The sequence below is a fragment of the Mizuhopecten yessoensis genome, unplaced genomic scaffold (assembly GCF_002113885.1).
Source record: "Mizuhopecten yessoensis strain PY_sf001 unplaced genomic scaffold, ASM211388v2 scaffold207, whole genome shotgun sequence".
Taxonomy (NCBI): Eukaryota; Metazoa; Mollusca; class Bivalvia; order Pectinida; family Pectinidae; genus Mizuhopecten; species Mizuhopecten yessoensis.
In genome coordinates this window covers 822,507-838,622 of record NW_018403431.1, presented here as the reverse complement: position 1 = coordinate 838,622, position 16,116 = coordinate 822,507, and the positions used below count along the sequence as shown (strand labels likewise).

Sequence of the window (16,116 nt, the reverse complement as noted above, 5' to 3'; positions counted from 1 at the left end):
TGCATAAATATGATAATAAAAAACTCCTCCATCTCGATCTCAGATACTCTAAAGTTGACCTAACAGCACTTATTGTTTTTTTGGTGTTTTATTTCGCGAACCACAGCATGGTAGATATTATCTATTTTTTTCAAACGTTTTTAAATGTTTTGGTTGTGTTTGGGTAAGATTGCTGCTCTAAGATATACTCACGCGGTTGTCCGTTTGGAGGCGCCTTGTATGATGGTCAGCACTACGTTTTGAACGACTGGGAACTTCCGAGTGTGTTAAGAGGTAGTGGTTGTCAAAAGGCTTGAGCTGCAAAGAAGACACAGTGCTGTGTTTGAAATCATAAGAATCAGATCTCCAGTATTTTGCTAAACTACAAATGTTTATGTCTTTATTAAGGACTTTTCTTATGAAAGGTGATCAATAATCTGTATGTAAGAACATTTTGGATATATTCCTCAATTAGTTTATCCATGGCGTAATTATGTTGGCCAGGAGCTTATCTGTTATCAGTTGTAACTTTTGAAATAAAAAATAATTAATTCAGAATATATTTTTTTGCTGTTTCAATATTGAGCATATACCAACCACCCTAATTACAAAAAAATGGCTTAAATCTATCGCAAACATACAAATTGTAATTCTAAATATTTTTAATTACAGTATATTATTATGCCATGATGCTCTTTACGCGCTATTGTCACTAGTTGCCGACCAATATTGCGATATTGTTTCCTAGACAGATTTATCAAATCAATATTTACCACCTTCGACTCTGTCACAGAAGGCTTTGACTGTCCTGCCAGTGACTGTAAAGCAACACCTAAACATGAAATTCCATCCAGCATTCGTATTGTTCAGATTAGATTATTTCTGCTTTGACTACCTGTTACATGTAGATTAAGTCGATACAGTCAAATGTATCACAGCATCTACTATTGTCAACTGGAACAAGATCAATTGGTTTGCACGGATTTCAATTAGTGTAAGCATGTACAATGTAATACGTTTTGCCACAGTCTATTCAACGCGTCGATGACACGATGTTCAATTAATGAAGTATTGTAGAACTAGAAGCGTTCTTGTGGTAACATGGAGGTTAGAGGTGTAGGACACGCACAATTATCATCAACAGTTTAATAAGGTCATCTTTTATTTCTACCCAAATATAAGCGATGTTTTGAAACTTTTACGAGGATTGTTATATCAATTTAAACTTTCACACAATGTTTCTTTCGACATCCAGTGTATTCTCCTGACGAATATGCATACACATATATGGAGCTATCCGGATCAAATGCTTACAAATAAGCACAAGTTATTTCTGACTACGTGTACTATATATTCATTGCCATTTTTACTCCATACAGAAAATAACATATTAACACTACTGTTAAACAAATCAGAAATGACATGTTAAAATAATGTGACATAATTCTGTGTGAAAAAGCATTATGCATTCATATAACATGATTGTGCATGTTGATTAGAATAGTGAGTATTGTGCACGTGACATTATACTAGGTGTTGATAAGGGTACTATATGTGAAGAACACCGTATATCATGTGCTGAAATAGTGTCTTCATATGACATTAACTTTGGGGCCAATTTAAATAATGTGTATTCATTCAACAGTATATTATAAGTTGATTTTGAAAATGTAAGTTTATATTGAATGGAAAAACGACATCTGGGAAATCTTTAAGGTATTTTCTATTTTCTCATCATTCCAATCAACAATAATGCATCACGTATTCTCGATTTTCAAAGGATATTACAGATACATATAAACATAATTTCAACCAACATTGCATACCTTCTTATATGTGATGTGACAACATGATGAGAAGTTTTTTTTTTACAGGAAATCGATTAAACGTCTTCTGAACGTGTTTAATTTGGATCAAAAGCTCCTATATAACCTTATAGATGGATAAGGTTACTCCTAGCGATGATATAATATTGCTTTGTGACTAGCAGCGATCAAAATGTATGTAATTAATTTTCAATGGATCTATTGGGGAGTTAGAGAAAATTGTCGATTACATTTATCGTATCAGAACATATAATGGTAAATTGTAGAATTATCTGTCCTTACAATAGTAGTTCGGTAACATTTCCTTTACAACACGCAATGAGTAAATTGTATCCAGCAGTTTCAGCGTGATCGAGTTATAAGGGTGATTGTCCTGGTTTCATCCTAATTATGACTTCTCCTATCTATATTACGTATCTATTATCCTAATTTCTAGTAACATGATTGAATAACGTCATGGGTGCTATTTTGTAAAGTATCGTATGTTCACCATTTTGCCCTTTGTCTCCGGGCGACTTTTATTAACACTGGGCTTTATTCCTCCGAGACTTCGATTCCAAGTTTCTTTTATTCCTCCCTGACGCCGTTTCCCACAGTTACTTTTTTCCCGTGAGGCCGTGTCCTCAAAACACCGTGGTGACTTTTAGCGCGAAACTCAACTTGTTCGTGTCGTAAACTGTATTTATAGTTATAAAAGTATTGAAGTGTTATTAATTGTTAATTTTTACTCTTACAATTGCTATGTTCGGTCATATCAATATTTTGAAGTTATTATTTTCGTTATAATGATGTTCTAATGTGTTTTACCTGTTATTGCCCTTAGGTCCCCCTAAGGACCATTATACAATGCTTTATGTAGTAATGTAAACAGGTTAAGTTAGAGCCTGAATTATATGAAAATAGGTATAATAGGTAATACAGAAAGTATGATCCAATATAGGAACAACATTCGGCATCAGATGCGTATTACGTCAACCGATATCAGCGAAGTATAGACGACGGCGAGGGTAATGAAAGGAACTTTTTAAGAGGAAACCGCCCCTTTATCAAAGCAAATAAACATGGATGAAACTTTAAAAGTTAAAATTCGAAAGAAAGTATGATACCTCACGTTACAAGCATTTCGTGGTGATGTATGTAATTGCAGTAACGATGTAATATCTGGTAGTGATAAGTTGTTGAGTGCTTGACATCAGAAGAAAATCTGGTGGTAAATGGAAATAGCTGTGGAAGTGATGGTAACCAGTATACATCTCTGATCGTAAGTAGTCCGGTGTATTAATTTCAAAAATAAGAAAACACTCGATACACAATAACTCGATATGCGTGCATGCTATCACTGCCAGAACACAGTCAATACGTACGATTAAACATACATAATTATTAATGACGGGTACTGATATCATCAATAGGTGTAATTTGTCACGATGATCACGAGGAGGGTAAAGGTATGCTAACATTGCCACGCGCAAGCTTTGATTTGGGGGAGTGGCGTTGGTGTAGTGATTAGAGTCGCTGGTTATTATTGGGAAGTGAGTTCAAGGTGCGGACAAGACGCGACCGATACATTGTCTTCCTAAGTAATTTTTGGTCTTTGAATACATTACGATATTAAGTAACGATTTTGATACAAAATTTTTGACGACAACGGGTATAACCTAAAATTCCTAAGGACGTATATTTCCTCATTGTCAGATATGACGTAGATTGAACCCCATGGCCATCCGTTTGCTAACATCAAGGTTTCCCGTGATATAGGCCTTGCGTAGAAGTTTATGACGTATAAGACGATCCCGTTCCTACCAACCCCTGTTGAATGTCATACTATTAGTACGACAACATAATGTCTACCACAATGTTGTTAACCCATCACTCACGGGCTATATTAATATATAGAGTCAATCCGGTATCGAGTATCATATAGTCAAATGAGCCGTGCCCACTTGATGTCTTAATTGTGTCCTACGCATAGAAAATCCTCGGTCGATGCTGTCAATTTTGACATTTCGATCATCACATTCAAGTAGTGCTACATTAAATACCTCTCTTTTCATACAGGTCATAAATCAATATCTAAAGTGTATCAGTCATTGTTATTATACCCTGTCCTCATTCATTTATAGAATATATAAACACCACATTTAAAAAGTCACACGTCATCTTCAACACAGATATAATTGTGTAAAATCAGTTGTCTACGTAATAAAAAAAATACATGTTTATTTGCCTCTGTTAAATATTCATAAATGTATCCTTGACCATCTATTAAAGCTTCCATTGTTTGTGGATGGCACAAGTACAAATGCATATTATATTTATTCTGTAAAAGAACATACCAATTTAGAAACATTGATATAAGCAGGCATGTTCAATTAAAAAACTATTTCCTTATTAAACACCATTTGTTATGTTTTCACATAGGCAGTAGGTGATGCATACATAATACACATTGCAAATACAAACCAGTTATTCATACATCGTAGTATCACAAAGTGTTGTGACCTATGGAAGAAACACAAACATCTAAATAAAGAAGTTTTTCATGACGAACAAATCTATAAATGTCATTTCTTTATTGAGGCCTGACAAACAATATTTGTCGCAAATTGTTGGCGGTCTTATGTTGGCAGCATACAAAGGAAATAAAATGAAACTATTATTGATGTATTGTATCTTTATGTGTTTGTTTTTACTAAGGCAGTATTGGTATAAGTTGACAATTAAATAACAGTTAAATTAAAACAGTATCGATGTGTGTTAATCGTTAACAAAATCAAATTAGTACCGATATGGATAAATGGAGGGCAAATAAAAAGACTGTTAGATGAGCCAGCCCACTGTAGTTTCGAACCCTTTCCATGTACAGCGCAACGAAGCAGTATCATAACTAGGAGAAACGGCTTAAAAGAAATATGTCTACAAATATAGATACATTTATCTGGAATGCTGCATCATTCTCCCTTTTCAAATACTATTCAGGGTGTTTCCAAACACGTCTCCAGTTTGCAACTTAATACATTTATTAATTTTTTTATTCTTTGGTAGTTTAACGATATACCAACATTTTATTATATGTTCGAAATGTCAATCTTTTACTCTATCACTACGTTTAAGCTGTCTCTGATGTTCTTGGTCACAAATGTTTGAAGTTTCCAATCTTTGGTGCTTTTTTGAAGTCACTGTTGGATGGTGATTGAGCACGATCCTTTACACGGTCCAACAGATTTTAGTCTTAAGGTTTTAAATCAGGTGAATCAAGTGTCCATGCAATGTTGGAAAGCACGAGAATAACATTTTTCAAATCTACTAGACAACTATTTAAACATGTTCTATGTGGAACGAGGAGTGGTTCCATCCTTCAGAGACCATATATCATCAACATCGTCCTCCTACTTAGTTCTGGTCTATACTTTCTTATTATCATAGACAAATAACACACATATATCACAGTTAAGAGGTCTCATGCTTTGAACCAATGTTCCCCTCTGACCTTCCACATGTTGTCCTTCCAGAGATCAATGTCTTCTATCACCAATGTTCCCATCTGACCTTTCACATGTTGTCCTTCCAGAGGTCAACTGTCTTCTATCACCAATGTTCCCATCTGACCTTCCACATGTTTTCCTTCCAGAGACCAATGTCTTCTATCACCAATGTTCCCATCTGACCTTTCACATGTTGTCCTTCCAGAGGTCAACTGTCTTCTATCACCAATGTTCCCATCTGACCTTCCACATGTTGTCGTTCCAGAGGTCAATTGTCTTCTATCACCAATGTTCCCATCTGACCTTCCACATGATGTCGTTTCAGGGGTCAATTGTCTTCTATCACCAATGTTCCCATCTGACCTTCCACATGCTGTCCTTCCAGAGGTCAATTGTCTTCTATCACCAACAGCCCGGTCTTGTTCAAATTGTGACTTAGTTCGAACTTGCTTTGTGGATAAAGGTTTAACATATGGATACTTCATATTTAAGAAATGAGTTCAGTAGCATTGGTGATTTTCCTTTTGCATACTATCATTTAGTAACATCAACATTAACATTTGTTATGTCATCAGTCGGGGGAAAAAACGACCTTAATAACCATGTATTGGATTATGTCATCGATGACGTCATACATTTTAGATGTTACATATCAAAAAAGTCAAATTTTGATCGGATGCTCTTTTCGAATGGACTCACTAACAGCCTGTAATAGGCTTTAAAAGAGGGACATGTTTTTGAAACATTCTGCACTTGGTTTTTTTTTATTCGATATGTGTATATGTATAACTAATTATAGGCAAAATTTAAAGGAATAACAATGATTTTTGGCGTTCATATAAAAATGATTGTTTCAATAAAACCTTTGGGAACTAGTAAACATTATTGATAAATAAATAATATGATCCATGATTGGTTCAATCTTTATCGCATACATCCTTGTTTTCATGTTTCCACGTGAAAGATTATATTCGTATGCTGTATGATATATCTTAACTACAAATGGAGCTTGCTGCGTCAATGTAACCCTGGTTGGCGTTAAGAGGTAAACACGTCAGCCAATCTTCCCTAGCACATTGTCATTTCTGTACCCTGTTTAGAGTTTAATTCTATTTTTTGTCACAAAAACATTTAACAATTATATAATCAGTTAGAAAGCAAATAATAAATCAAAGTACATAACATTAACAAGTAAGTGAATTTCACTTCCTCCAATAGTGGAGTTCACAACAACATATACAACATTGGAGCTAAATGCGGAGTACAATGAGGAAACACCATTTTATATGAAAGGTATAATGACCTTCAATAACCATGGGGCAATCCTTGGAGTTCCGGAAGGCAAAGCGTTTCTTGAAATATATATGGCATCCTTCGCCATGTTACCTTCCTGATCTAACTAGGTCAATCAGTAACCAACGAGAAAAGGCACAGTGAACATGGCCTTAATCAGTACAGTCTTTGACATGTCATTGTTGAATTTCATGTCAGGATGTCGAGCTAAAAAGTCGTTAAGTAACTGAAACCGAACACGTAAACATGCGATTAGTTTGTCTAATGTGTGGTTTCTATGCCTCAGTGTATTTTTGCGCTTTTGATTTCGAAATAAATATTATAGATTATATTAAATCCTGGTTTGTTTGGTTTATACGTACACACACCATTCTACGCACATGCAACTGTTTTAATTTCCGGTAATGACATTGACGCTTCCGACATTTCATCGTCGACATGACAATATTGATTATCGTTTTGTTGTATTTTGTGCCCGGAAAATAGCAATTGATACTTGTCTAATGCTAATTACAACAAAGCACGGCTAATGGTTGGCAAACGTATACGCCTATCACATAGAACACCATACACTAACACAAAATAGCGTCATTAGGCATCATTGTAAATATATTGTGACTCGTCAGCACCCAGTCGACAACTTTTGTTCTGTAGAGATCTGTCACAGGTCATACAGACCTTTACTTCATCACCCTTGTGCAATTTGGATTCTGCTATCGTCATCAGGTCTATAGTAGATTATTAAGTTGTCTGTATCAAACGACTTCCTCCCAGTATGTATAGAATAATTAATTCTATACTATATGAAATGGGGCATATCCTAGTTTGTCCATTTAGATTTATCACCCCCGTGTATTCCAGTAAATGTAGAAAGCTTATCAAATACCATACAAATTTTAATACCCTTGTCCATTATCGTAAATATAAAATATTTTCAATGAAAATGGAATGATATACATAATTTATGTTAGTTTGTATTTAATGATTATTCTGGAAAATATCAATGCTAACACCCTTGTCTGTTACAGTTTGTACATCATAGACATTATGTTGAATACTTTCGTACACTCCGGTTTATACAGTAACAGTTTCATAGACAATACAAGTTGATTAAATCTATTCAACCTACATTGTCAATAACGTTGTCCTTTGTCATACAAATTATATATAGTTCGTACACATTATAAAACCTTCGTCCATCAAGTTTATCCCATAGCACAACAGTCAGAACAAACTCCAATATTCAAGTTTTCTAATAAAGTTTTAACCAAAAACATTGTTACAACCAATCATGTTCACGATAGCATAAAAAGTTTGTCATAAACCATTTTAATTGTAACAGGACATGTCATTCTGATTGATTTTAAAGTTCATCCCACACGACACTCTAAGTTCTACTGCAATTTGCACAGAGAGTTTATCCTCAACTCTTCACATTTTAACATCCGTATCTATTTCAGTTTCTAGAAAAAGCCCTTAACACACTCTGTGACACTGTCAACTCTCTCGTTCATTTATGTCGGTAAAGGATCTTTATCGTTGGCCAAACAACTTCAGTCTCAGCTATTCCGTCTTTGCATATTGCAGAGTTATCTTCTCTTGAGAGCAGGTATTGATTGTTACGTCATTTGTTTTTGAGAGTAACGTCATCAATTTTTGAGAAAACGACGTAATTTTCTCACACAAACCAATGACGTAACAGTCAATACCTGCTCTCAAGAGAAGATAACTCTGCAATACGCAAAGACGGAATACTATACAAATCATTTATGATGTCCTACTCTATTTAAGTGTATAAGTCGATGTTGTCATTACAGACTTGTTTATTATATTTCGCAATAGTATGCGTGTAGCCATACACATTGTCACATCCTCATCCACTCCTGTTTGTATGAAAACCTTCTACAAATATCCTGAAAATTATATAATGTAACAACCTCGTCAACTGAATTACCTAATTAGTAAACATCTTTAACGGTTTAAATTGTTACATCTTCGTATACTATAGTTTGTGGATAATGTTCACCATGTAGACTAGATATTGCAACACCCTCGTCCATTTTCTTTTGGGTATTACAAATCTAGATTATCAAATCATTACAACCTTCTAGTCAATAGTTTTTTTTCTTTAGAAAATAATAATGTAACATCCACTGTCTTTATTGTTTATAAAGCATTTATCCATGAAACAACAAAATGTAAACTTAAAATCTAATTTGTACTCCCGGTTTATCCTCGAACATTTTAATATTTTACATTCTTGTTATCCTTTCTTCACCGATATGGTATCCATTACCATACAAAGTGTTATAGTCTACTATCATTCCGGTTTATAAAGAAAGCTGATCACTGATTCATTATATTTTATAAAGACAGGGTATCCTAAACAATAAAAATTGTGAAAACCTATTTTGTTTTAATTGGTAAAGAAACGTTAAATCATATGAGTTGCAGCTTTCTATCCGTTCCATGAACAGTTTATGATAGACTATATACATGTTACGCCATCGTTTATTTTGACTGGCTTCAAAACATATAAATAGAAATACCCTTGTTAATTCTAATTTGTATACAAAGTCTATCACAGACTAGACAAACTGTAACTGCTTATTTCATTCAAGTAAGTATTGTAGTATTGTATTGTAAACTGTAGTTGAGGTTATATGATTTTAGACGACACACGAATTGCAACTTTCTGTATTGTCAATTTAAGATTATATACAACGTTAATGGTATACTAATCAATTTTGTACAGCCTGTTTTATCTGCAAATCTGCATTAGATAAAATATATATATATAAACAATTCATATTGAATATTGACCTAAAAATAAATGTATATGTAGTTTTACATATAAACCGTGACACATATCAATGATTTTTATATTATGTACAAGTATTTTTTGTAAGGGTGGCACGTAATTACAGCATGGGAAGCATATTCGTTACGTAAATATAGCCGATGCATATCTTGAGGTGAGGAAACGTGATATTTATAATTTTAATTTTTGAAAATGTGATTGAAGGCCCCGCATTTTGTAATTGTGTTTCTTGGTAAACAACTAATATAGTGTTAATGATGTTATCCTACAACGTGTTCATCTGGTACATACTACCAAAGTAAATAATATCACCGCTGTAGCTATCTATAATTGTACATCGATTTGTGACAGGTGTTCCTTTACAGGTAAATGTAGGAGTGACAGCGTGTTGACAACCACTGTTCATTTGTTGCCATATATGACAATAAGTCTGACTTTGGAGTTGAAACTAGGATTTAATTATTGTACATCAATCAATCCTTACAAATCGATATGGAAAGGGTTGATGAAATATCTGAATTCTGGCTGTGTATTCTCTAAAAACTGCATTGTATAAAAACTGAATAGTCATTATCATGTTACGATGTCTTATAGTGAAAACTAATGCATGTAACATTACGTAGAACACAGTTTTCTCATATACGTGGTTGTTGTCTAGGATTAAATGTTCGTGGTTTCATTTTTGATAGTATTTCAGAAATACCACGACACAGTTTGCAATGCTGTACAGTGGGGGAAAAAAGAGGAAATACTAATTGTCATTTTTAGCGAACATCTGTTAGTTATATTAAAAGGTAAGGCACTTAAATAATCATGATTAAGCTAAGCAGGAAACTGCGGGGCTATGCTTTTATCAATAATCCTATCACTAAGGTCTATCTTGAATTATTTTTAAATGTAACATGCATTAATTTGATCTCGAGATATTTCATTGATACACAAAGCAAGTCACAAGACTGGTTTGCTATTGTGTGAATGAGAAAGATATTTGACACGTCAGCAATTAAATGTCTCTATATTGTTTAGGATAAATATTAGATTTGTCCAAAACATTAGGCACAGACAAGACTTTTCCATTGTTTCGTTTGTTTACTACACAGCACAATACATTCATAAATAATTGAAAACAATCCCAGTTAGAATGATCATTGTTGATGTAAACTCGAGTCATTTCACTTCTATCATTTCGTGCATTAACACGTTATTGGACGTTATTCCACGTTTATATTGGATGTTCTTAGTACCCAACTTATACTACAAACTGGGCATCAAAAGTATATTGACACATCACAACTATTCAAAATTATAACCGTAATTTGTATACATATATATGTATTTATATCAGAATTGCACTAAATCTATTGCTTGTTCTTCCACAATGTACTCTAATACTTGGTACAGTATCCGGTACGCTATGAGAGTTACATCAAATACTTTAATTATCCACATGAAGTTTGTCTCTCGTCCGACATGCGAGTAAGACATACTTAATTCAGTTGATGTTTCGTACATAATATTCATTGTGTACTTTTATATGTACAATGTGCCTGTTTTAGGTTGAATCTCGCCGAATTATTGAGTTTAACACTTGAAAATAACATATTAAAATCAGTCGGGTCACGTATACTATATGAGTCGTATACATCTGCCTGTACAATGTACCTGTTTCAGTTTTGTATCTCGCCCAATATATGTTATTCACTCCATTCTATAATGTAAAACATTCGGTTTGTGTCTCTCATGTAATGTGAGTTAAAACTCCGTTCGTTAATGTACGAAATTTAGTTTGTGTCTCTCATGTTATGTGAGTTACACTCCGTTCGTTAATGTACGAAATTTAGTTTGTGTCTCTCATGTAATGTGAGTTACAGTCCGTTCTGTAATGTACAACATTCAGTTTGTGTCACTCATGTAATGTGAGTTACACTCATTGCGTTAATGTACAACATTCAGTTTGTGTCACTCATGTAATGTGAGTTACACTCCTTGCGTTAATGTACAACATTCAGTTTGTGTCTCTCATGTAATATGAGTTACACTACGTTCGTTAATGTACAACATTCAGTTTGTGTCTCTGATGTAATATGAGTTACACTCCATTTGTTAATGTACAACATTCAGTTTGTGTCTCTCATGTAATATGAGTTACACTCTATTCGTTAATGTACACCATTCAGTTTGTGTCTCTCATGCAATGTGAGTTACACTCCTTGCGTGAATGTACAACATTCAGTTTGTGTCTCTGATGTTACATGTATGTGTTTTTTTACTCCTTTCGTTAATGTATAACATTCAGTTTGTGTCTCTCATGTAATATGAGTTACACTCCGTTCGTTAATGTACAACATTCAGTTTGTGTCTCTGATGTAATATGAGTTACACTCCATTTGTTAATGTACAACATTCAGTTTGTGTCTCTCATGCAATGTGAGTTACACTCTGTTCGTTAATGTACGAAATTGAGTTTGTGTCTCTCTTGTAATGTGAGTAACAATCCGTTCTGTAATGTACAACATTCAGTTTGTGTCACTCATGTAATGTGAGTTACACTCCTTGCGTTAATGTACAACATTCAGTTTGTGTCTCTGATGTTACATGTATGTGTTTTACACTCCTTTCGTTAATGTATAATATTCAGTTTGTGTCTCTCATGTAATGTGAGGTACGCTCTGTTCGTTAATGTACGTAATTCAGTTTATGTCTCTCATGTAAAATGAGTTACACTCCATTCGTTAATGTACAACATTCTGTATGTGTCTCTCATGTAAAATGAGTTACACTCCATTCGTTAATGTACAACATTCAGTTTGTGTCTCTGATGTTACATGTATGTGTTTTACACTCCTATCGTTAATGTATAATATTCAGTTTGTGTCTCTCATGTAATGTGAGTTACACTCCTTGCGTTAATGTACAACATTCAGTTTGTGTCTCTGATGCTACATGTATGTGTTTTACACTCCTTTCGTAAATGTATAACATTCAGTTTGTGTCTCTCATGTAATGTGAGTTACACTCTGTTCGTTAATGTACAACATTCAGTTTGTGTCACTCATGTAATGTGAGTTACACTACTTGCGTTAATGTATAACATTCAGTTTGTGTCTCTCATGTAATGTGAGTTACACTCTGTTCGTTAATGTCCAACATTCAGTTTGTGTCACTCATGTAATGTGAGTTACACTCCTTGCGTTAATGTACAACCTTCAGTTTGTGTCTCTGATGTTACATGTATGTGTTTTACACTCATTTCGTTAATGTATAACATTCAGTTTGTGTCTCTCATGTAATGTGAGGTACGCTCTGTTCATTAATGTACGAAATTCAGTTTGTGTCTCTCATGAAATATGAGTTACACTCCATTCGTTAATGTACAACATTCAGTTTATGTCTCTCATGTAATATGAGTTACACTCCGTTCGTTAATGTACAACATTCAGTTTATGTCTCTCATTTAATATGAGTTACACTCCGTTCGTTAATGTACAACATTCAGTTTGTGTCTCTCTTGTAATGTGAGTTACACTCCGTTCTGTAATGTACAACATTCAGTTTGTGTCACTCATGTAGTGTGAGTTTCACTCCGTTCTGTAATGTACAACATTCAGTTTGTGTCACTCATGTAATGTGAGTTACACTCCTTGCGTTAATGTACAACATTCAGTTTGTGTCTCTGATGTTACATGTATGCGTTTTACACTCCTTTCGTTAATGTATAACATTCAGTTTGTGTCTCTCATGTAATGTGAGTTACACTCTGTTCGTTTATGTACAACACTCAGTGTGTGTCCTTCATGTAATATGAGTTACACTCCATGCGTTAATGTACAACATTCAGTTTGTGTCTCTCATGTAATATGAGTTACACTCCGTTCGTCAATGTACAACATTCAGTTTGTGTCTCTCATGTAATATGAGTTACACTCCGTTCGTTTATGTACAACATTCAGTGTGTGTCCTTCATGTGATATGAGTTACACTCCATTCGTTAATGTACAACATTCAGTTTGTGTCTCTCGTGTTATGTGAGTTAAACACCGTTCTATATTCTTTAAGGCACCACATGTTCCGCCTGATATGTGAGCTACACTCCGCTCTATAGCATACATGTACAACAATATATAAGTTACAAACCGTTTTATAGGGTACAATATTCAGTTCACTATGTATTTATTAACGTTAGACTTGTACGATATACAGTATATTACATTTAGTTTTATTTTGAACGATTATATAATATTTAATCTTCTACGAGAGATGATGAAAAACAAAATTCATAATGTTTATGATCGCAAAAAATATTAACAAATTGTAAAACATGCATACGTGTAAATATGTTGATGTGATTTATATATATATATATATATACATGCATGTGATTCATATAAATGGTGTGTTCACTTTTGTAGGCACGGTAGTCTAGTGGTAGGACGTCGGGCTCGTGACCGAAGGGTTGCGTGTTCGAGTTACGGCACGGCACTGTGCCGAATCGTTGCAAAATACTTTACTGCGCTTGTTCCAGTATACACAGCTGTAAATGAGTACGTGGTTGGGCAGTGCTAGACTTGTTGAATGCTAGCTGTCAGCGCCAGAATGGCAGCTCCGGCTGTATGCTCCCAAGTGAGTTGAGAAAGATATTGGCCGGTTGCAAAGGCTCTATAACCACGGATTATAATTTGTGAACCGCTTTGAGACGACCAACGAACTAGGTTGAGATAAAGAGGTATTAAAAACCTCGTATAATTATTATCATTATCATTATTATTATTGTAGACTAAAAGTACGATTTGGTTTTTGTTCATTATATTTATAAAAATAATGTTATTTTTATGAATGGGTCTGGTCCGTGTATTTTATATAATTCATCATACAATTATGTACATCATGTTATATCGATACATCTGTTTTTCAAACAATATGTTCCTAAACGTTTTTTCTTGTTCATTTTTGTACGTTATATCAAATTACATTTATGTACAGTTGTATGTATAGAATTTTCATTTGATAACCAACATAGATAACAATAATACATCATTTTATTTGAGGTTGGAATATGTATTATTTTGTTACAGTCATAGTCGTGTTGGGAATTTATATAAATGATGATATGACTTACGTGACTGTTTTTCGACTTAAAGAAGTAATTTACACATATTCTTTAATATTTTCTCTCCGAAAAGTTCGCACATTTGCCTCAGTTGTCACAGCCTGTGTACGCAGAGGTTTATATAGATAATGTTATACCTGGCCAAGAACAAATGCGGCAGGTGTGGGTTTGCTATCTTTACATTTAATGAACTACTATCTACACAATTTACCGATCAATACTTCAACGGACAAAAACTACCATTTGTCCGACAGACAATACGACGATGCAGGTTGTGTCACACAAACTTGACTAAAAGTGATATTATACATCATAACTATTGCAGCAATGTATATGATACACACGGCTGTGGTACATTGCATATATAGGTCCTGACATTTTACAAACATACTGTAATTACTTCGATAATTCGGGAAAATTGATACTTAAAATGGTAATTGTGTAGGCAATTGTGGTCCACCTTCACGGCTGGTAAACTTATGATATACTTTACACATGTATTTGTAACATATGTTTGTTTCCAGTAAAGTCGAATAGGTTTTTGTCCAGCGACATTAAAACAGGAAATATTTAATAATGCTGAAACCTTTTGCTATAGCTTAGGATTCAATTAATGAAATTTACTCTCGGAAAGATTCAATCAAGATTACTATTGTTGTGAACTATTATCGTGGAACATAAAAAATGTTATACATGTTGATCGTACATGGAAACAAACCATAATAACGTTCATACCTCCTTCACCAAATCGTATCCATGGAGTCTGGTGACGCGTTGTACTTCATCATACCCTCCTGGAATTTCGACTGCCCATTCATTCAGATAATGATTTCCAGCGGTAACATTGCAGACATAAAGAACGAACAGATAAAAAGAAGAAAATATGATTCCTTCTCTCATAATACACGACTGTCCACACAGGTTCGAAATTCGAAAAGAAATCAAGGAAAAAGTTGAGTAAATATCACGTCATAAGAAGGGAAAGTTTCAACACTGAAAATTTCCTCTCTCGTTCGTGATTGATAAAAGGCCGCACCAATCGAGGACACTGTCCAAACCTTGTTACCTCTCCATATCAGTAGCTGGGGTCGGCGTTAGATAACACCAATACACGAAACACGACTTCAATGAGAAAATAGTACTAGTCCACAGCTGTCACAGAGTGAAAGTACTGATAGACTGGCAGTAGCCTCTATATCAGATCTAGCAGTATATTTATACATGTATTCGATGTCATTTCCAACCGCCCTCTCATTCGGTCGTGTGCACAATACGCGCATTACACGACCTATTGGTATACCTCCTTCCTAAGCCCTAGACCTAATCAGAGCTGTCACACTGTCGTATGAGCAATGAAAGGAAATCAAGGCACATTAAAATATTTTTGTATATCAATTTAGCAAAAACATTTAGAACTTGTCCATATTATTAATAGGCCTTTTAGAAACAATTGGCTAGCTTAGATTGGTCCCTGATGGATAATCGACTTCACAAAGCCATGGCCTTCATTAATTGTCGCCGGCTGATGAGATTTTCTGACGTATTGAATGCTGAATCGGACTTGCTTTAACAGGATAGAATGCAAACTACTTTACTGGCGATAGA

The 16,116-nt window shown here is 34.4% G+C and overlaps 1 protein-coding gene across 1 annotated transcript in view; it reads right to left on the bottom strand.

Moving 5' to 3' along the window:
• LOC110462830 (neuroendocrine convertase 1-like) overlaps window positions 1-15,771 on the bottom strand; it is a 28,746-nt gene extending 12,975 nt beyond the window's left edge. Inside the window, exons 1-2 of the mRNA XM_021517072.1 lie at window positions 15,247-15,771; window positions 193-297 (exon numbers count right to left, since the gene is read on the bottom strand). Of these exons, the coding sequence (XP_021372747.1) occupies window positions 193-297; window positions 15,247-15,411 (270 nt within the window). The 5' untranslated portion in view covers window positions 15,412-15,771. The remainder of the gene's footprint in view (window positions 1-192; window positions 298-15,246) is intronic.
• Window positions 15,772-16,116: the final 345 nt, after the last annotated feature.